The sequence below is a fragment of the Equus asinus genome, chromosome 14 (genome assembly GCF_041296235.1).
Source record: "Equus asinus isolate D_3611 breed Donkey chromosome 14, EquAss-T2T_v2, whole genome shotgun sequence".
NCBI lineage: Eukaryota > Metazoa > Chordata > Mammalia > Perissodactyla > Equidae > Equus > Equus asinus.
Window position 1 is genome coordinate 1,098,955 of NC_091803.1, and position 21,288 is coordinate 1,120,242.

Below are 21,288 nucleotides of genomic sequence, written 5' to 3' on the forward strand. Positions count from 1 at the left end.
TCCCCCTGGTGGTGAAGAGGCCACACTGCGTGGGTCCCCGCGGGGCACGTCTGGGAGGACAGCGTGGGGGCCGTGGCTCAGCCAGAGGGTCAGGCGGCTTGACCCCGCCTGCCACCAGGTGGGGGAGCGTTGGCGTTCAGCCATTGCCGAGGTCCACCGGGACCACATGACGGGCTCCCGAGGCGGCTGGAGACGGGACAGGAAGACGCGGCCACCAGCCGCCCCTCACAGATGGGGAGACCGAGGCCGGAGGGGACATCACTCTCCCAGGTCTCCGGAGAGGGGCCAGGGCGGCTTGAGGACTCGGGCCTGAGCGGCAGGAAGCCCCTCGGCCTGCTCCCCGCCACCAGAAAGCAGGAAGGGCCCCGCTCCCACGCTCGACCCAGGAACCCGGCCACAGGGCCTTGGTCCGGCCGGCCTCGCCCCGAAGACCAAGGTCGCAGACCTCCAGGTCCAGAGATCCCGCGAGGGGCCAGCACCCGAGGGCACCTCGCACAGGTCCTGCCACGTCCCGCCCCGAGAGGCTCCCGTCCAGCCAGTCCACGCGGCCCCAGGCCGGGCGCGGCCACACCGTGCAGACCGGAGCACGGCCGGGCCCCGGAGACGCGCACAGGAGAGGGACCCAGGCCACGAGCAGAGTCTCTTTATTAGGGCCACTCGGGCCCGCAGAGAGGGTGTGCGGTCCCCACGGCCCGGCCCCGCCCCTCGGTGCGCCCTGCTCAGCCAGGCGGGGGTCCTGCGGCGGCTCACTCGGGGGTCCTGCTTCTGCTCCTCGGGGACCAGATGCTGGACAGATGGAACCTCGGTTTCTTCCTCTGGGACCCGCCGCTTCTCTGCAGGTCTGCGGGCGACGGGCGCTGCGGCTCGGCTCACCCGTCCTCGGCCACGGCCCCCGGGTCCCTCCCTCCCGCCAGCAGAGCCCTCCCGGGGCCCCTGAGCCTGCAGGATGCCCAGACCCTCCGCCCTCCCCCACGGGAGCCATGGGGCGCCGGCCTTCACAGTGGCCACCCAGACCGGGCGCCCCTCGCCCCGCCCACACCAGCTACTTCTTGGATCCTCTCAGTGACAGGGAACTCACTCCCACACCCTGTGTGGTCACCATCTGCTTCTCAGATCCCCAAGCAACCGGGAACTTGATCCCTCCAGCTGAGCCCGCCTGTCTCCAGGTGGACGTGCATCCATGTCCCCAGGAGGCCCAGCCTCGCCCGACCGCCAGCCCGACCCCCAGGCCTGCCCTGCCCCCAACTTACCCAGCTTCTGGATCATGTTCTGGAGCACCTCGTCCTCCTCCCGCTCTCTGAAACAGGACCAAGGGGGCCGTGAGGGGCAGCAGGCCCTGGGGGGGCACGTGGGCCTGCCTCAGTCCGCCCCACCCCTGAGCCCAGAGCCCACCTGACACCAAGGTCACCGCCAACAGGCCACACCTTGGCACTGCCCTCTCCCTCCCTGGCACTTCCTCAGCTTCCCGGGCCCAGACTCTCATCAGGACACGGGGACAGGAGGGGCCTGGGACGACCCAGGACAGTGACATGGGGACAAGAGGGCCCTGAGATGACCTGAGACAGTGACATAGGGACAGAAAGGCCCTGGAATGACCCAAGACAGTGACACGGGGCAAGAGGGGCCTGGGACAACCTGGGACAATGACATGGGGACAGCAGGGTCCCGGGACGACCTGGGCCAAGGCCCCCTCAAACTCAGAGAGCAACGTGTTTGAGTCTCCACCTGGGCCACAACCCTGGGTGGCCTGGAAAGGTCCCTTGTCTAGACGCGGGGACAGGAAAGCTCTGTGGGGACAGTTGTGAAGCTGGTGGCCCAGTGCAGCACCAGGGGACACACGTGGCTGCATGCATTGAAAATAAAAATAAAAGTGACATTGCATCCTCTACTGCACGGGCCACAGTGCAAGCGCCCGACAGCCGTGTGTGACCCGCGGCGGCGCAGCGGACAGCACGGGCCCGAGAGCAGTCCCGCAGTCGCAGAAAGTTCTGTCGGCCAGGGCCCTCCTGACCGTCTGGGAACACGGGGGACTGAGGGGCTTTGTGGGGGGCGGCCTCTGACAGGCTGCTTGGGCAGGGCCCTCGGCCTTGGCCCCACCTGGGGATGTACACGGAAGGCAGGGAGGTGACCAATCACAGCCTGGTGGGAGGGGCCTGAGTTCCAGCCCCCCTACCTGGGCCCCCCTCCCCTGGCCCCCTCACCTGAGCCGGTCCTCGTCCAGGGAGTCAATGATGTCGCTGCGGTCATTCACCGTGTCCACGTACTGGTTCAGCAGCTCCTGCTCCCGTCGCCGGTCCTGGGGTGACTTCAGACCCTCTGCAGGGACAGCCTGCCGTCAGCGGGAACCCTCTGTCCCACCTGCTCAGGGGAGGCGTCCCCACCGCCCAAGGGTCAGGCTCCTGCACTGGAGGAGGCCGCTAGGGCCTCGGGGGCCTGCAGGGAGCTCTTGGCAACTGTGACCGAAGGACCGAATGATCGAAGGGATGAATTAATGAATGCACGAGTGAACGAGCAAATCAATGAACGACTTGAGTGAACGAATGAATGAGCCAGCGAGTGAGCGACGGAGTGAATAACCGAATCAGAGACCGAGGGTGGCTGGCCCTTCTGGGGGTCGTGTCACCCACTCTCACGAAATCTGCCCACTGCAGAGATGCGGAAACTGAGGCTCGGGGCCTCACCCCCACGGAAGAGGGCAGGGGGGACTGCCAGGACGCGAGCCCCCACCCAGGGGCGCTCTGCCACGGCCCACGCTTGTCAACACTTGCTTCCTGCACGTTGCGCTCATTAACTCACTTCCTCCTCCAGGCAGCTCAAGGAGGTGGGAGCTAGGCTCCTCCCCACTTTGCAGGGGCTGAAACCCAGGCACAGAGAGGTCAAGTGACCTGGCCAAGGGACACACAGCCAGGAAGTGGAGGAGCTGAGACGACTCTGGGCTCCAGGATGTGCCATAACCACGACCCACTGGCCTCTCCAAAGGGTGACCACCCCAGGGAGCCCGCTGGAGGGGGCTTGGGAAGCCCATACCCATGCCCACCTCCCGGGGCTGAGCCCCCCACCCCCCGGCTGGCCCGGCTCGGCTGCTCTCCAGGCTGAGGGGACGCACCGGGCTTGGCCATCAGCCGGCGCAGCTCCCCCTCGATGTCCAGCTGCTGCTCCTCCAGGCGCTGCTCCCTGGCCCTGCCGAGGGGACGCAGCCATGAGGCCCGGCCTGCCTGGCCTCCCCACGCCCGCGCCCAGAGGAGGCGGCCGTCCTGGAGGGGGCGGCGCTCAGGGAGGTGGAGGGAGCCTCACTTGTACATCAGCTCTGACTCCAGCCGCAGCAGCAGCTGCTTCTCGTGAATGAGCCGGAACCAGTCCACCATGAGCGCGTCCTCCGAGGCGTCTGCGGAGAGAGCCAGGCTGGGCGCGGGGCGGGCGGGGGCCGCGCGGGGGTGGGCATGGGCGCAGGGGCCGGGGTGTCCCCGGGTCAGGCTGGCGGAGGCGGGGCGGGCGTGGGCTCACCCCCCTCGGCGGCCCGCAGGCACTTCTCCAGCTCCACGCCCCTGAGCTCCAGGGCGTCCAGCTGCCGCTCGATGTCCTGCACCTGCCGCTGGATCTCTTCCGGGGGCACGAAGTCAGGGTGCAGCTGGGGACAAAGGGCTGGTGAGGGGCGCCTGGAGGCGCCGGGCTGAGCCCCTCACCCACTCCCATCCCGGCCGACTCACCCTGATGGGGGAGGTCACTGCCTTGCCACGTGGAGCCAGGACACTGGCCGGAGCCGGGGGCCTCCCTGGAAAAGGGACAGGACGAGCCTCCTGGACCTGGGGCACCAGGCCCAAGGCGACCCACACGTGGCCTGGAAGGGGGTCTGACCCCTGACAGCTGGGCCCACCAAGCCCCGCCCCCTGGGACGCCCCCTGCGCCCCCGCCTGGCTTCCCTGCCCTGCCCAGCTGGCCCCTGGGCCGCCCCCACTGGTGCCCAAAGGGCAGGGGGTCACAGGCAGATGCAGGCTCCGTCCCCATGAGTGCCCAGTCCACCCTGGCCCCCGCCCTCCTCCAGGTCAGCAGCACCGGGCAGCCCTCCAGCATCCAGGCCGCCCCGTCCCACAAGCTGCCAGGAGCCGATGCTCCCGGGTTGCCAGGTATCTGCGAGGCCAGTGGCGGGAGGCAGCGGGGGCCTCTGTCCAGTCCTCCTGTCCCCACCGGGCACCTCCTTCTCAGAGGACCCCAAACAGGGCCGGCACCCCTGGGCTGACCTGGTTTGCTGTGAGGGGGCTTCTCCTCCTCCTTCTGGCTCCAGGCTGGGCCTTCCTGCCCCGACGGCTCGGGCCGAAGCCAGTTGTCAGAAACGTCCAGGCTGGCAGGGACGGCCAGCTTCCTGCGTCGGGACGGGGACGGGGACGGGGAGGGGGATGCAGCTGCCCAGGGGTGGGAGACGGACCCACGTGTCAGGCCAGCAGGCCCGGTGTCCTGCCCCCTGCCTCGCTGAGCTGGGCAGCAGGGACACCACGGGCCTCCCCAGCCAACACGGGGCCACCCTCACAACCCTGCACCCACGTCCCCCTGTGAGGGCAGAATCTTGACCCTGGTCGGCACGGGGGGACAAGGCCAGCGGACTAGTGCACACACATGTGCACATGCTTGCACAGGCACACACTGCCCGCCCAGGACCACTGTCCCACCCCCCCGTGGTCCCCGGCTGGGGAGGCTCAGGCCACCTCGGGGCCCCGGGTTGGGCCCAGCGTTACCTGAGAGGCCAGGTCCGGGGCGGGGCGGGCTCGGCGTCCTTTGAGGCCGCACAGGGGTCAGGGTGATGCGGACGCCCCCCTCTGAGCCACCAGAGACCTTCCGGGGGGCATTGCCCACCAGAGGCTCCCCTGGGACCCGAGGCTCCTTTGGCTCCAGGGCCCTGGACGGGAGCAAGAGGTCAGCCGAGGGGGGAGGGACGTCGTGTGCCTCGTGCACCTGACCGGCCACGACCCTCTGGAACACCCACCTCCACGGGTGTGAGCACGTGCTCTGGGACTCATGGCCGACACACACACACGCACAGACACCCCCAGGCCCAGGGCCCCAGGGTGCACCGGAGCCCGCTGCCCACCCACATGCAACATGCCATCCACACATGCAGGGCGGCCACTCTGCACAGCAGGCCCGGACCAACATGCCCAGCGACCAGGCGGGGCTCGAGGGCCTGCCTGCCCCTGGCACCTGTGGCCTCATGAGGAAATGTGGCCCTGTGTCACTCAGGCAGGTGTGAGCTGTCCCCTGTCACTCAGGCTGGTGTGAGCTGTTCTGTCACTCAGGCCGGTGTGAGCCATCACTGTCACTCAGGCTGGTGTGAGCTGTCCTGTCACTCAGGCCAGTGTGAGCTGGCCTCTCTCACTCAGGCCGGTGTGAGCCATCACTGTCACTCAGGCTGGTATGAGCCCTCCCGCCACTCAGGCCGGTGTGAGCCGTCCTGTCATGCAGGAAGGTGTGAACTGTCTCCTGTCACTCGGGCTGGTGTGAGCCATCCTGTCACTCAGGCTGGTGTGAGCCATCCTGTCACTCAGGCAGGTGTGAACTGTCTCCTGTCACTCGGGCTGGTGTGAGCCATCCTGTCACTCAGGCTGGTGTGAGCCATCCTGTACCTCAGGCTGGTATGAGCCATCCTGTCACTCAGGCAGGTGTGAACTGTCCCCTGTCACCCAGGCAGGTGTGAGCCATCCATCACCCAGGCAGGTGTGAGCCATCCGTCACCCAGACAGGTGTGAGCTGGCTTCTGCTACTACAGCTGAGATGCACACATGTCCCTGCCATGAGCATGGTTGACATGCACTGTCATTCGCCCGCAAGCATCTGTTGAGGACCTACTGTGCGGCCCTGTGCTGGCTCAGGCTACATGGACACAGACCCTGAGGCCAGGCGGAGGCGCAGGCCCCTCACCTCTCAGTGCGGTCCTTCTTCTCCACGGGCTTCAGGCGGGCCCTCCATCCTGCCGGCCCATCCTCCTGGCCTTCCTGGGGGCTGGCACTCGGGCCTGAGTGGAGGGCAGGGTGATGGCTTGTAGGGTAAGGGGGAGTCTGCTGGGAAAGGCTGGCTTCACCTGTCCTCTCTTCCTGCAGCCGTCCCGCCCTAGGCATCCCCACGGCCAGCATGCCACACTGTGCTATGTGTTCTGGGGAATCACTCCCCCTCTCTGGGCCTCAACTTCCCTGCTGCCAAACAGGTGAGGGTGTGGCAGGCTGAGCCCCAAGGGCACTGACTGTCTGTGCATCTTTGGGCCCCCTCCCGCACGCCGTGGATCACTGTCCCACATTATGGGGACTCTTACCCTTTGCCGGTGGGGCCTCCAGCTTCAGCCTGGAGCCAGCACCCACCCTGCTGACCTCTGAGGACACAGCTGAGCTCTTCCTGCCCAGCTGGGGCGGCGTCGATGCCCGTGAGGTGGTGCTCACACTCAGGGGGGCTGGCGGCTCAGTCCTTGAAGGGGGGTGGGCCTGAGGAGATGGTGATGGTGACAGCTTGGCGGATGGACTTGCTCGTGGTCCTTCAGTTCTGGGATGGGAATTCAGAGCAGGGGAGGTAGTTGGGGAGGGCCTGTGGGTGAGAGAGAGGGGGCATCAGGCACAGGTGGATCCAGGAACCCCTCCCACCATGACCCCCAGGCAGAAGCCTCAGAGCCTCCCTTGGTGGCTGGTTCCCAATGCCCACCCTCCTGAGGGAGGAAAGACAGTCCCTCCGAGGGACGAGGGTCTGACCATGGGCATCCACGTCTGGATGGCTTTACTCTCCTATTCAACTCCAGTATCGGCTGAGATTAAAATGCCCCCACCACACACTGCAGATGGGGTGTGTGGGTAGCGGCCAGCCTGGGCCTGCCCAGCTCCCTCCTAGTGACATGCCTGAGGCCTCCACACGGGCTGCACGTCCACAGGTCATCCTGCATCCCCTCGGGGGCACACGCATGCAGAAAGTAAGGCTGCTGGCACCCGACGGGGCCCAAGGCGGGGACCCTGGACACCTCCCCAAGGCAGGGCAGCTCCTCCATGTGCCCACTCTTCACGGGACCATTTCTCTGCCCTGCTTCCCCCCAAATCTGGGCCCAGGGTGACAGCCAGGTTCCAGGAGGAGCTGGGTAACCCCTAGTGAGACACGCCCTTGCACAGCCTCGGCCCCCAGGTGACCTGGACACCCCGGTGCCAGAGCGGCAGGGCAGGCCGGCTCTCCCCGGCCCTGGGCCCACCTGGGCGCCCCTGGGCACCACAGGTGATCCAGTGGGGGTCAGGCAGCTCTGAGCTGGGAGTCCCCCCAGATGAGGGGCAGAGAGCACAGCATCGTCAGCCAGCTCAGTGTGGAGCCTCCTCATTCCCTAGGTGACTGCAGCCGGGTGAATGGCATCCCCCCCAAAATTCACATCCCCCCAAAGCTCAGCACGTGAGGTCATTTGGAAATAGGCCCTTTGCAGGTGTAACCAAGTTAAGATGAGGTCACCCCGGATTGGGGGCACCCCAAAGCCAATGACAAGCGTCCTTATCCGAGACAAAAAAGCAGAAGACAGACTCAGAAGTGCAGACGGAGACAGAGGTGGAGGACGCGGCCACAGGCCAAGGGCCGCCTGGGCCGCCAGGAGCCGGAAGAGCAGGAGGGACCCTCCCCCAGAGCCTTAGGAAGGAGCGTGGCCCCGCGACACCCGGATCTCGGACTTCGGCCTCCAGAGCTGTGGGGGAATCAGGGGCTGTCGGTTTGCGCCCAGCCTGCAGTGCTCCGTCCCAGCGGCCCCAGGACACTAACACGGCACCCCGCCTCCATCCCGCCATGGTGTTTGCCCCGCGTGCAGCATGCGGGAGGCACTGGGACGCAGGCAGGGGGCCGAGCCCCGCTGGGCTCACACGAGCCGACCCTCGGACCACTCACAGCTCAGTCCTCCTCGGTAAAGCGAGTGTCCTCAGACGGCACCAAGAGGGCGCCGCGCAGCAGCCAGGCAGCAGTGTCCCCGCACCCGCGCCCCGAGCAGGGAAATGGTGGCTGTACAGTGACAACCGTGGCCCCTCCCGCAGGCGGGCAGGGCAGAGCCCGGACCCCTCCGGCCTCGCAGGACCCCAGGCCACACCCCAACTCACCTGCGGGGTGCCGGGGTGCCAGCCTCCCCGAGCCCCGGCAGGGTCTTCCGGAGGAAGCTCCGCGCCTGCTCCCTGCTGCTGTCCCCAGGCGGCGTGGCCGCGGGAGCCGGGGCCCTGGCAGCGGGGCCGGGGCTGGGCGCGGCTCCAGGCGCCTGGAAGAAGCGCTCCCGGGCCTGCTGGGTCCTGGAGGCTGCCGGGGTCCAGGCAGGGGCCTCCGCGGGGCCCGGAGATGCTGGGCTGGAACTGAGCTTGGTCTGGGGGGCTGCCACGTGGGGGGTTGCCCGGCTTGGTGGGGTGGCCGAGCGAGGGTCCGGGGCACTCGAGGTCGGGGCAGGACGGGGGCTGACGGTCACCGGGCCCCGTGCCGGCGATGACCACCCTGTCGGGGAGCTGTTGGTCACGCGAGTGCTGGCTTTGCCGCCCAGCAGGCCTGCTGAGGGCTGGGACCTGGCTGGGCTCCCCCCCGGGGCGTGGGAGGAGGTGGTGGCCGGAGGGTCAGCTGTGGCTGGAGCGAAACCTTTGGCAGTCGAGTTGCCCACCACAGGCTCCCAGGTTGCTGGCCTGGCCTTAGGCTCCGCCTCCTTCTGCCCGCTCGCCTCCTGGGCCTTCCGCGGGGCGCTGGGGGGCTTGGAGTCCACAGGGGTGGCCCCTGGCGGTCTGGGGGCCCAGCCCGGCAACTTGGGGCTAGCAGAGGGGGCTTTGGGCTGATGGCTGGAGCAGACGAAGACGCCGGGCTCTCCTGTGGCCCTGTAGGCCCCCGAGTGCAGCGTGTTGGAGCACTGCTGACACCTGGGGGGCAGAGGAAAGCCCCCAAGGAAGCTGCAGGCGTGTGTGTGTCCATCACTCGTTCCCCCCACTGTTCACTCATTCCCGCTTTCCCAGGAGCACGCACTTACGTATTCCCGTGTTCACGCATGCGGTTGTTGATTCACTCAACAAACACCTCTTCTCCCAGTTGCAAATCATTTTGAGTCACAGCCTCCACCAAGGACACCCAGGAAGTGTGTGCACACGCACGCACGCGCAGTCCTACCTGAAGCAGCTACGATGGTAGAGCTTCCCGTCAGCCAGGTGTCGCTGCACGAGGTGCACGTCCTGGCCGCAGACCCCACAGATGCTGCTGACGGAGCTGCCCACCGAGGCCTGGCCCTTGGGAGGGGAGGGGGGCCAGCGGACATGTCTGAGCTCCCACCGTGGGCAGGAGACACCGGCGGCCCCAGCGCCCCCTCCTGACGGCCGCCCCATCGATCAGCAGGCCAGAGGATCCCATTTTACAGACCAGAGACTGAGGGAGGCGCAGCCAGGCTGGTGCCCAGGCCAGCTGGACGGCAAGGTCAGAGTCTCCAGCCTGGCCCACAGGGAGGGAACTGTGGGGTCCCCCTAACTTTAGGGGTCCCGGGGGCCAGGAGACAGACGCTGGCACCTCCTGCTCCTGCCCCAAGACACAGAAATCCCATGCAGTTCCCAACATCCCGGGGCCACCTTGCTGCAGCTCTGGGGAGCCTGGTGTGACAGCCGGGGACAGCAGGGGGCGCCCAACCACAAGTCATCGCCCGACCGGCGTGGGGACGCCCTCACGCCCTGTGCGGGGCTGGCCCGGGGCAGGGGACACACCCCGCATTCTTTCCCGCCCCACCCAGGAGGGAGGGGACAGAGCAAGAAGCCTGGTGGAGCCCAGAAAGGGCTGGGTTTGGGGTTGGAGCTTGGTCTGCAGGACCTCCTGGGCCTCAGTTTACCCGTCTTTACGATGGGGATCATATCCCCATCACTCAAGGTTGAAGGAGCTGGGGGAGCCAGTCCTGTGGGGGATCTTGATAAACAGCAGCTGAAGGCGCACCCAGGACCCGAGGGGACCCCCGCCCCCCCGCCCCCCTGCCCCCCGGACCCCGGGCACCATGGTTTAGGGGCCATGCTCAGTCCCACATGCCCCACTCAGTGAGAGCTGGTGGGAAACCCAAGAACCAGAGGGAGGTGGGCTGGGCGCTTACAGCCTTTTGGGGGGTCCCCTTGGCACCGCCATCCTTCTGCTGGACGATGGGGTTTGTACGAACTGGAGACAGCGGCTGCCCCCGGGCTGGGGTGGGCGAGGGCCTGGCGGGCTGGGACGGGGCCTTCTTCCCTGTCGGTTCCTCATCAGAGCCAGATGGCGGCCTCTTCACACCGGCCATGCCCCCAACTGGCAAAGACACGCAGGGTCAGGGGGCCCGGCCACGGTGGCTCTGAAAGGGTCTGCTCTGGGTCCCCAGGAGGGTCCAGTGCCCGGTGCCCGGGCCGTGGGGTGGGATGGGCGGATCCTGCGGTCTGGGGGGCCCGGGGGAGGGGGCAGCCCCAGCGAGTGCATTCCCGGCAGGGGCCTGGCCTCGCCCCCTCGCCCCCGCCTGGCCTCCGCTCTGAGAGCCCTGCTCCGGGCCAGGGAAGAGGGCCTTTTCTGTTCCTCCACAAACTGGGAACAGGGAGGGAGGCGGGGCTGGCCCTGCGCCCAGAGTGATTCCGGGGATTTCTAAGGCCCCCCCATGAGGGGTGTTGGGGAGGGGAAGCGGCTGAGCCACCGAAGCAGCTGGAATAAAGTCCCCCCCGGGCCGCCCCTGCCCGGCCCCCTGCTCCCCTCCCCTCCTGAGGCCCCTCCCTGCCAGGCCAGCCCATTGCCATAGGGCCGAATGTCAGGACCAAATGGGGGGCATCCGAGGCCAGGCCTGGGAGCCCCCACGGGGTCTGCCAAGCCACTGAGGCAAGAGCTGCGGGAACAGCGCCCCCCAGGGGGAGAAGAGCAGACCCAGGGCCAGGAAGGGGAGGAGGGTGTGCCCGTGGCGGTGGGGGGTGGGGGGCGGCGGGGGGGGGGTCCCCACTCACTGGGGGAGCGCCCGTGGAAGTAATTGTAGTATTGAGACACGTAGGTCAGGATGCTCAGCCGGTCGGGCACCTTCAGGGCCACCATGTCCTCGGCATCCAGCAGGGCCGGGATGCCCAACTGCTCCTCTGCCACGCGGAAGGCCTGGGGGATGGGGGCGGTCAGCAGGGGGGAGCTGGGAGACCCCTCCTCTTGGCCCGGCTGCCAGCTTGACCCAGGAGGCAGTGGGGGGCAGAAAGGTCGGGTTCAACGTTGGAGCTCTGCTGGCCTGTGGGACCTCCCTGGCCTCAGTTTACCCATCAGTACAATGGGGACACATCTGGACGACGCAGGACTGAGGAGCTCAGGGAGCCAGCCCCATCGCGGGGGAGGGCTCTTGGTAAACAGCAGCTGAGGTCGTGCCCTGGATCCCAAGGGGACCCCACCCCGTCTCAGGCTATTTGTTCTGAGGACTCTGGTCCCATGTTACCCTCGAGCCCCCTTGAGCGCCCCACGCCCCCCATGCCCGTCAGCCTGGCAAACACCAAGCTTTGTTTGGTTGGGAGTAGCTTTCTCCACAGGCGGGGCCGTCTCCGAGGCCAAGAGGGGACACAAGGGCCGCCTGTGTCCTGGGAGCCAAAGCGAGGTTGGGGGGGCATTCTGGGGCTGGGACAGACGCCCTGGGCTGGGCGCCTCCCAGGCCAGGGGACAGGGCACACCCGCCCTCCCAACCCGGCGGTCTTGGCTCTCCTTCCGCCCCCATCATTCCTCCTCTGCCCCCAACTCTGCATGTGGGTGTCGGCGTGTCCATCCTGACCCCTCCCCTCCCTTGGCCAGCCCAGCCGGCCTCCTGCCTTCAGTCCCCATCCCTCACTTGATGACTCCCACACTTCCATCTCAGGACCTTCCCTAAACTGCCTATGACCCCCACGCGGGTGTCCCATGGCGACACCTCAATCTTCACGAGTCCAAAATGGGGCTCCTGGGCCCTCCCAGACCCGCAGCCCCCGCCCACAACAAACCCTAACACCAAACAAACTCCTCTTCAAAATACGTCCAGGACCTGACTCCCTCCCCTGCCACCGCCGGCCCTCCCCTCCCTTGGCCCCTGGCCTCCCGCCCTGAGCACGGGTCTTGTGGAACCCACGGCTCCCAGCACAACAGGCTTCAGGGAAGAGGCCAACCCCTTCCCACAGCCCCAGCCTGCCTCTGTCTTCCCCACTCTGTTCCAGCCACACACAAACTCTGTTCCAGCCACACCCCCACTATTCCAGGAACCCCACTCTGTTCCAACCAGAACCCTGCTGTTCCAGCCCTGCCCCCACACTGTTCCAGCCATGCCGCCACTGTTCCAGCTGTACCCCAACTCTGTTCCAGCCACGCTCCCTTGTTTCTCCTACAAGCTGGGCACCCTCTGGCCCCAGGGCCTTTGCCCGTGCAGTGCCCCCCCAAAGGCAGCGCTTTCTCCAGATGCCCGTGGGGCTCCCTCAGCTTTACTCTTACCCAGCGAGGCCCTCGTCCCCCAAGGAAACCACATACCACGGCCTCCAACACCCCTCCCCCTGTCCCCCTGGCACTTGTCCTGCTGACAGGCCACACTGTCGTCAGCGCAGTCCAACAGAGCTTTGTGACGCTGGACCTGTTCTGTCCCAGCCGTCCGCGTGTGGCTAGGGAGCGTCTGAAATGCAGCCAGCGCGGCCGAGGAAACGAATTTATCGTTTTATTCCATCTTGAGTCAAACGCACATTCAAGTCGCCCACACACAGAGATCACCGTCCGTCCCCGCCGGAGGGCACAGCAGGGGCACAGCAAGCCCCCAACAGATGGACGGAGGGACGGACGGACGAGGGAGTGGCTCTGCCTTTCTGCCGTCAGCCCATGGGGACAACGGGGTACAAGGCCCCCGGGGCTGGCAGCATGGGGAAGGGTCTCAGGGCTGGCCCGGAGGGTCAGGGTCCGAATCCAGGCCGGCCGGCCCACAGGGCTGGGGCAGAGTGGTCAGGCCCCTGCCGCTGGCCTATCCCACGACCCACCAGGGCCCCGCCCTCCCAGAGCCGCCCCTGCACCCTGGGGGGAGGGAGGGTCTGGCAGCCCCCCTCTCCGTCCCCCACCAAGAAAAGCAGGAGGGCCCCACGCAGGGGCAGAGGTGCTTCTGGGGAGCGACTCCCACGGCTGCCCCGGAGGAAGGCTGGACCCACCAGGGGGCCCGGCGGGCAGCCTCCAGGACCCGGGCTGGGGGCGCGGGGCAGACCGTCCGCGAGGAGGAACGGGGACTCACCAGTTTGTTGTTCTCGTAAATGTTTTCCTTCCTGAGAGCATCGAAGTTTCTGGAAAGTAAAAATACAGCTCAGAGTCCAGAAGGAAGGGGCTGGAGGGCCTCAGAGGTCACTATGCCTAAATGGGGAAACCGAGGCCTGAATGGGGCTGTGGAGGAGTGAGGTCACACAGCGACCGTGAGGAGGGCAGGGCTGGGCACAGGGATGCCGGCCAGCCCCTCGGTCACCTGGGCGCGGACGCCCTTGGTCGGCCCTGGCAGCCTTCGCCTCCCGTGCCCTGCAAGGCCCAGCCCTCACCCTGCCCTGCCCGCATCTGGGTGGCCGCGGGGTTTGGCCCAGAGAGGCCGAGCGCCAGCCCGGGCGGCCCAGCCAGGAATAGCTCCCAGTGGGCTGCTTTCAAACCCTGAGACGCTCAGGGCCCTGGTGGGTCACGGGAGGCCAACGTCCAGGGGTGAGACCACAGGGTGGACATGAGGCTCCTGGGCAGGGAACAGAGCCGGCGAGCAGTAAGGGACGGAGCTCCACGCTGCCCAGCGGTCAGGGCGGGCTGAGCCCTCGCTCCCTCCTCCCTCCGGTCATCACTGTCTTTACCCGGCACCTCCCACGATCGCCCCGGCTCTCAGCTCTACACCCACAGACGCTATCACGCCCGCCTCTCAAGGATCAGGAAACTGAGGCACAGAGAGGCTCCGTGACCTGTCGGAGGCCACACAGCAAGGAAGACAGGCCCCGGCGCCAGCGTCCAGGCATCTAAAGTTCGAACCATTGGGGAGTGGCATTAAACGTCCCTGGTGCCCAGCTCCCTCCTGAGGGGACACCTCAGAGCCCCCGCCCTGAACACACACTGGCCCACAGGGGCGCAGCCACGGTTCCAAAGGCCAGGAGGAGCCACGCACCCGCTCCAGGTTGGCCCCAGACTCCGCGCGCCATGGCCACATGCCACGGCCGCTGCACCCCAGGGCCTCTGAGCAGACCACACGGCTGACTCAGCCCTGCTGTGGCCCGGGCCCGGAGGGAGCCCCTGGGAGTGCTGGTTAAATGGCCATCTGTCCGTCTGTCCCCGTAGCATCTGTGGGGTCCTGGACGGCAGCCTTGCCACTTCGGGGTGAATGGATTGTTCCAGAAGCCGCACGGCACGGGAGAGAGCTCAGGCCGGGAGCCATGTCCAGACGCACCCAGGCCGCACTGCCTGACCCCCGATGAGCCCTCTCTCCTCTCCTGGCCTCAGTGTCCCCGTCTGACGGTTCTACTGCAGCTTCTGATAGAGAATTTGGGGACCCTGGCTGAGGCCAGGCAGGTCTCAAACGGGGTACCCAAGACCCCGCAGCCACCTGACCTGGGATGGCCTGGCTCCAGCCCTGACCTGCACTGACCCCACCTCTCTGACTCCATAACAACCCTGGGAGGCCCATCACACAGATGGGGACACTGAGGCCAGGGTCGGGGCAACAGCCGGCTCTCGCCACCAGGTGGGAGTGGGGAGAGGACAGGGCAGTGGTCGGCCCGCCGCCCCACCCCCCGCAGGAGGCCCCGCCGGCCCCCCGCCCTGCCGTCCGTTCATCAACCTGCCCAGCTCTCCGGGAAACCTCGCCGTTTCCGCTCGGACCCCCTCCCAGGTAACGCGTTCCAGATGCCGAGACCACCCCGTGAGCACAGAGGGTGCTTTTGTGCCGCAGACCAGACAGGGATGGGTCTGTCTGCGGGTGGACAAATGACCGGAAGGAGCGGGAAGGGTGGTGTGGCACCCGCTTGCTGGGTGGTGCTGTCCGCGCAGCCGTACACCCACCGCCCATCCCGGGTGGACCCCACCAACGTCCACGGGCAGGGAGGGGCCAGTCTCCGTCCCTCGTCCCAGGGGCTCTCTGCACGCTGGCCCTCAGTCCTCTGCATCAGGGGGCTCGGAGCCCCTCCCTCCCTCCCAGCCCCATCCCTCCGAGAGCTCAATGTCTTCTCCAGACCTGCCCCGGGTCACTGACCCAAACAGCAAGATGCCCAGGGCTAGAGGGCAGGATGACAGGCTCTGTTTTGTCTCCAAACAAGCAGGAGAAGGGGGCCCTCCACCCCCGGGGCTGCCTCAGTCCACCCCGGGGGCTGCAGCAGCTCCGTCCTCTGGGCCCTCTCTTCCTCCAGACCCAGGGCGAGCATCTCAGAGCTTCAGGTGGATTGAGGCACCCACAATAAGTGAGCAGGGCTAAAGGGGCGCAGGCCGGAGGTGGCAGAATTGCCCTCCACTCAAGTTCAAGGGCCACCGCCCCATAGCACCACGTCGCAACGGCTCCCCTGGGCCCTCAGGGCCTCCATGGCTGGGCCGGACCGCCCTGGTCAGTCCCACAGCGGCTACACCTTTCCAGACCAAGACCCCTCCAAGTACGTCTCCGCCAGCCTCTGGGCTTCGCTCAGGCTGTTCCCTACGCCCGGAACGCCCTTTCCCATCTCTGCCCAGCGCACCGGCCAGGTCCCTCCCCAGAGGCTCCCCGCAGGTCCCCGGGCAGACACTTCTCTGCCTTCGGCTGGCCGAAGCATGAGCTCACATCCCCCCACAGCATGGGGTTCAGCTGGCATCGCCCTAGTCCCCGAGGGCCACACGGCCCGGAGCTCTGAGGCCAGGCGCTGGCGGAAACCGCGGAGTCGGAGCTGCCTTGCAAATCCCTTCAGAGGGCGCCAAGCAGGGACCCCACCCGTGGCTCTCAGGAAGCCCAACAGGACCAGCCTTCCGCCAGCGCGGGGGCCCTGGGGGGATGGGCTGAATTGTGGCCCCCCAAAAGATGTGCTGGGGTCCTGACCCCAGGACCTCTGAACGTGACCTGACTTGGGAACAGGGTCCTTTCAGAGAGAATCAAGTCAAAACGAAGTCGCCAGGGTGGGCCCGAGTCCAACGTGACAGGTGTCCTTATAAAAGGGGGAATTTGGATGCAGAGATGCCCACAGAGGGAAGATGATGTGAAGGCACAGGAGGACACAGCCGTCTACACACCACGGCAGGGGCCTGGGGTGAACTGTCGCTCAGCCTCAGGAGCCAGCCCTGCCGACACCCTGATCTCGATTCTGCACTGATCGGCGGGACGATGTGTTCTGGTGTCAAGCGCCCAGAGCAAGACTGTGTCCCGAAGGCCCGGGAGATGGACAGCCAACTTCGGCTGACGTGCTGGACCGAAACGCGTCAGCTTCCCCCCGGCTCGGCCGAGAACCTGCGCACCGGGTGGGCTGGGGCCTGGGGCACCGTCCCAAGTCAGATCATTTTTTTTTCAGTCGAACTCCCTTAATTTAAAATCCAGTATATTCTGTACGACTCCTGGGTACCTGCCATGGGGTCAGGCATGCAGCTGGCGCTCTATAAATGCTCACTGATGAATTAATTCATCCAGTGCTGGCCGAGTGAGGGGACTTTTGTGGCATCCGTCCATCCTTTCAACCTTGGCAGATGAATGAACTCATTGGGTCTATATGTCCGACGTGCGACTATCCTCTCTCCACTGTCTGCCCAGTGCCAACCGGTGCCCAGCCCTGGGGCCACCTGGCCTGGCTGGGAGAGCCTGAGGCTCAGCCCCGGGTCTGCCTCCCGCTGGCCACAGCCACCCAGGACCCCACAGCCACCCAGGACCATGGACCCCAGATTGTCGAGCCAGCCAGCCCCCTGCCTGGAGGGAGGGGTTCCAGGCACAGGAGATTCAAGACACGAGCGACCTCGGGAGAGGGCAGAGGCCGCCCGGGGTCGAGGCACGGAGAAGAGGTCCCAGTGGGCACAGGGCTGCGTCCCAGGGCCCCACCTTCTTGCCACCAGGTGGGCAAACGAGACACCTCGGCCTCCAGATGCAGAACTGCCCAGACTGGAGCAGACCTGGCCCCTCGCCCCCGCCCCAGAGCAGGGCCCAGCCGGGAGGGGTCAGCCGGGGGTCTCCAAAGTGGCCTGAGAGGGGCATCAGGGGGCCACCGGGCCCTGGGCTGTCCCCAGGGAGGTGGGCGGGCAGCCTCTTTCCAAGCCCATCCTGGAGAGGCTGGCCGGAAGGCAGCAGCTGGGCCTGGGCAGCGGGCCCTTGGGACAGGGAACAGAAGGCCTCTGTCCCCAGGCCGCTTCCTGCTGACCGAGAGCCCGGCGTGGGGGGGAGGGCAGCCCAGGTCCCCCACCCTCTGCTCTGGCCCACCAAGGGAAACAGGGCTGCTCCGAGCTTCTGGGGGGCCCTCTCCTGACCCCCCAGCACGAGTGTGTCTCCAAGAGCGGGCAGGGAGACGCCCCTGCTTCCGGCCCCCGTGCTAGAGGCACAGGTCACCTCACAGTGGACAGAGTGAGGAGGCCCGGCCAAAATGCAGCAGGTCCCTGACTTCCTGACACCCTCCCCGGGCCCCTCCATGACCCCTCCAAGCGGTCTGGCCTCCAGCGCCGGGTGGCTCCCTGGCCACCTTCCTCCCGCCACCTGGAAACCTCGGTCCCTGCAGGTCCCAGGTCAGGCCGGAAGGGGAAAGAGGCACTCCAGCCCTGACAGGCTGACTGCCCAGGGGGCGGGAGGGGGCTGTTTGTTCTGGGCGGTCCTGAGCTCACCTGGCTGCTTGGCAGACGTGGCGTCACCGCGGAAACAGGCCCTGCGGGCGGGCAGGCGGGCGGGTGGCTGGGCAGGTGCCCTTGAGGTCCGCCTGCAGAAGACCTGCATCGGCGGGACGGGCATCGCTGGGTGGGCCCCGAACAGAGAAGCACGCGAACTTCCCAGGGTCCCCGTGGCGCCACCAATGGGGGTGGCACGTGCCTCCCGGAGCCGGGGCCCGAGGAGCAGGTGGAGGCAGAACTAGGAAGCGCGTCCGGAGACCCGAGTCCCCCACCTGGCTGGCTCGGCGCCCGCCAGCTCCTTTGCAGCTGCTGCCCGTGGCCCGGCCAAGAGGAAACAGCCTCGTACAGCAGGAAGCATAGACGAGACAAGGGAAGGATGTCCTGGTGGCAAAGGTGGGGGACCTGGAGACAGGATGTCCACTTTCCTGCTGCCAGAGGCTTGTCCCCAGACGGGGGAGTCGGGGGGGGTCCCCCAAGAAGACAGCCACCCCGAGCGGCCCTTCAGCACCGGGGCTGGGGCACGTAGGCAAGCCTGTACTTGTTTCGGCTGCTGCCGTAATGAATGACCGCAGACCGGGCGGCTTCAAACCACGGCCATGCATTCCCTCACAGCTCTGGGGGCCAGAAGCCTGACATCACGGCTCCCTCCGGAGCCTCTGGGGGTGATGCTGTTCCTCGTCCCTCCCAGCTTCTGGCGGCTCCAGGTAGTCCTTGGCTCGTGGACACAGCATCACTCCAGGCTCTGCCGCCTCTCCCTGCAGAGCCCTAACCATGCAATGACAACTCCCGAACTCCTACCATATCTACTGAACCCTGAATGCACGACCTCGCCCATAGAACTCCCACTCCATGCTGACATCTACTGAGCGCTGTCATGTGCCGGGCACGCTTCCAGGCACGGGGGACCCAGCAGGGAACAGAACAGAGACATCCCCGCCCTGCTGGAGCTGAGTCCAGTGGGGGCAGATGACAGGACGATAACCGAGTCAGCAGTAAATAAGATAGCTCGGTGCCCACGTGTCACTGCAGGTGGGAGGGCGGCCTCCAGTCCTCCCTGCCCCAGCCCTCGGACTCTGCAGCTACCTTGAGCTGTTATTTGTGCATCTGTGCGCCCTCTGTCTCTGTGACCACAGCGTCACTCAGTGAGGCAGGGGCCAAGGCCGTCTTGTACGGGATGCAGGGCCGAGTACACAGCAGGCACTCAATAACGGTTACACGGGCAGCTATAGGACGCCTGCGTGTGCCGGCACGTGGACACACCCATGTGTGCCCTCCTGTGTTCACCGTGGGCAGTGCGTGCCAGGACAGGCATGCACACACACACCCAGGCCTCCAGTCCCAGCACAGCTGGGAGCCCCTGGAAGCTCCCGGGGCTCGGAAAGGCCCCAAATCTCCAGTTATACTGTCATGCTGGGGCTGCTGGGCTGGCAGACAGGGTTGCCATCTTTCCCTCCAATCACAGACTTCTGCGGACCCCGCCCAGGCTGCCTGGGCTCTGTCCCCAGACAGCCTTACCCAGGACCCTGCACGCACCCCTGTGGGACTCAGCCTCCCAACCGCCACTCCTGGTTCCTCTCCCCGTCTCCACGTCCCCAGCTCACCCCCATCAAAGTTCAGCTTCGGGTGCCGAATGCGGAACCACATTCTGCCCCACTGTCTCCTGCCTCCAAGGGCGGCTGAGGCACAGCCCGGCGTGGGGAGCAGCAGCTGCTGTCCAGATGCCACGTGGGGGCTCCCCATGGGGCCCCACAGATGCATTTCCCAACCTCGGGCAGGAAGGGGAAATACCTGCAGGCCTCTTTCTCAAGGCTAGAGTCTCTGCACAGAGGGGTGCTTGGGGACAGTCCCTGGGGGTACAGAGGACATCTGGGTGCAGGGGAGGTGCCCCAAGCACCAGCCCCGGCTCTGCCTGACGTGCTCTGTGACCGAACAAGGGTGACTCCTCTCTGGGACTGAGTTGCCCCATCTGTACAGTGAGAGGCCTGACCAAGGCAGGATCTGGAAGGTGCGGCCTCCATCCGGCCTCTCCCAGCCCTGAGAACTCCCCGGCAGGCACACACCCACCCCGCAGACTCCAGCCGCCACCGCTCTAGACAATGCTCGTGAACACCACACTTTCTCCAGAAGGCGCCTGGGCTGCAGGTAGCCTTCCAAGAACACACTCCCTGAGCCTCTGCCCACCCAGCCCCGCCAGGCCCCCTTGCAGCGGCCAGTTCACAGGAGTCAGGGGACCGGGGCCTCCCTGCACAGAGCTCTGTCTCGGCAAGCCAGGTCCCAGTCACAGCCAAAGACAGTTTGCTGAGTGAATAACAGCTGGAGCGGGTCCAGGGTGGGGACAAGATCCAGCAACAAGGAGGGGCCAGCCTCCCAGCCTGGACTCCAAGACCCTCCACAGGGGGAGATGACCTAGCCCCCTCCCCTGCGCACTTCCCACCTCTCCCAGGACGCAGGCCCAGCCCCCATCTCAGCCCCATCACCCTCAGCTGTGGAGGCCTGGCTGACAGGACGCTGGGGGGTCTCAGGCTTCCTGCTCTGCCTTGGACCCTCCCCCACAGTGCCCCTGGGCTGCGTTCCTAAAGCTGCCTGCACAGCCTGGGGGAGGCGCAGCCCCGAGTGACCCTCAACCCGGATCCGGTGAGTGGGGAGGTCCCAGGGCAGTGGGGGTCGTAGAGGGCCCAGAAGGGCCGCTCTGCCGGCCGTTTCCCAGGGAGACCGAGGGGGAGGGGTGGCTGTGGCCAGAGCCCAGGACGCTGGCCTGAGTCACGGACTGACTAAGCCAGCGGGGGCGGCCGGACGTCCTGGCTCTGGCCCAGCCCCACTCAGTGGACAGGCAAACTGAGGCCAGGGGGCAGCCTGCAGGGGCCACAGGCGGGCTGTGCCTGCGAACCCGGCTCCGCTCGGCCCCAGCTCGTCCCCCTACATCCGCCGTCCCGCAGGTCTGACTCTGTGCCCACTCCCCCGGCCCGGAGCAGCCTCGCCTCAGTTTCCCCGCGGGGTCGGGGCGCGGGCGCGGCGAGGGCACTCACATGAGGTCGGGCCGGTGGCGGTGCAGGATGGCGCAGAAGGCCAGGCCGTCGCGGAACGACGTGGTCATGTTGGTGATGCTCACGTCCCGGTAGCCCTCGCACTGCTGCCGGCACCACTGCTGCAGCGCCTGGATGGCCGCCATGCGCGCAGCGGCGCCGGGCGCCCCGCGCTCCCACCGCGCTTCCCGGAGCCGCGGCCGGGCCGCCCAGGACGGACGCTCGCGCGGACCGCAGACCCGCCGACCCGGCGGCCGAGGCCGGCCCGCGCCTGGGAGGACGAGCAGCCCGACCCCGGCGGCCGAGCCCAGGAGGACGAGGAGCCGGCGCCGCGCAGCCGGCGGGAGAACGGCCGAGTCCGCCCGCCGAGCCCCGCCCCCGGGCCGAGCCCCGCCCCCGGGCCGAGCCCCGCCCCCGGGCCGAGCTCTCCCCGCCGGGCCCCGCCCCCGGACAATGCCCCGCCCCCGGGCCGAGCTCTCCCCGCCGGGCCCCGCCCCCGGACAATGCCCCGCCCCCGGGCCGAGCTCTCCCCGCC

General features: G+C 67.2%; 1 protein-coding gene across 3 annotated transcripts; it reads right to left on the reverse strand.

Moving 5' to 3' along the window:
• Positions 1-628: 628 nt before the first annotated feature.
• MICALL2 (MICAL like 2) lies at positions 629-21,124 on the reverse strand. 3 transcript variants are annotated; one of them, XM_044747123.2, is made up of 17 exons: positions 20,757-21,124; positions 13,193-13,241; positions 10,938-11,079; positions 10,076-10,263; positions 9,121-9,236; positions 8,088-8,876; positions 6,299-6,564; positions 5,911-6,004; positions 4,731-4,891; positions 4,239-4,400; positions 3,708-3,772; positions 3,505-3,628; positions 3,295-3,385; positions 3,107-3,180; positions 2,202-2,316; positions 1,251-1,297; positions 629-841 (listed from the first exon to the last, which is right to left on the reverse strand). In XM_044747123.2, the coding sequence occupies exons 1-17, from the start codon at positions 20,897-20,899 to the stop codon at positions 747-749; spliced, it is 2,721 nt and encodes a 906-aa protein (XP_044603058.2). In that variant the 5' UTR covers positions 20,900-21,124; the 3' UTR covers positions 629-746. The 3 variants fall into 3 exon arrangements, with proteins under 3 accessions (XP_044603058.2, XP_044603059.2, XP_070340170.1); XM_044747124.2 differs by having other exon boundaries at positions 6,299-6,522; positions 20,757-21,040; XM_070484069.1 differs by lacking the exon at positions 20,757-21,124 and adding an exon at positions 16,491-16,512.
• Positions 21,125-21,288: the final 164 nt, after the last annotated feature.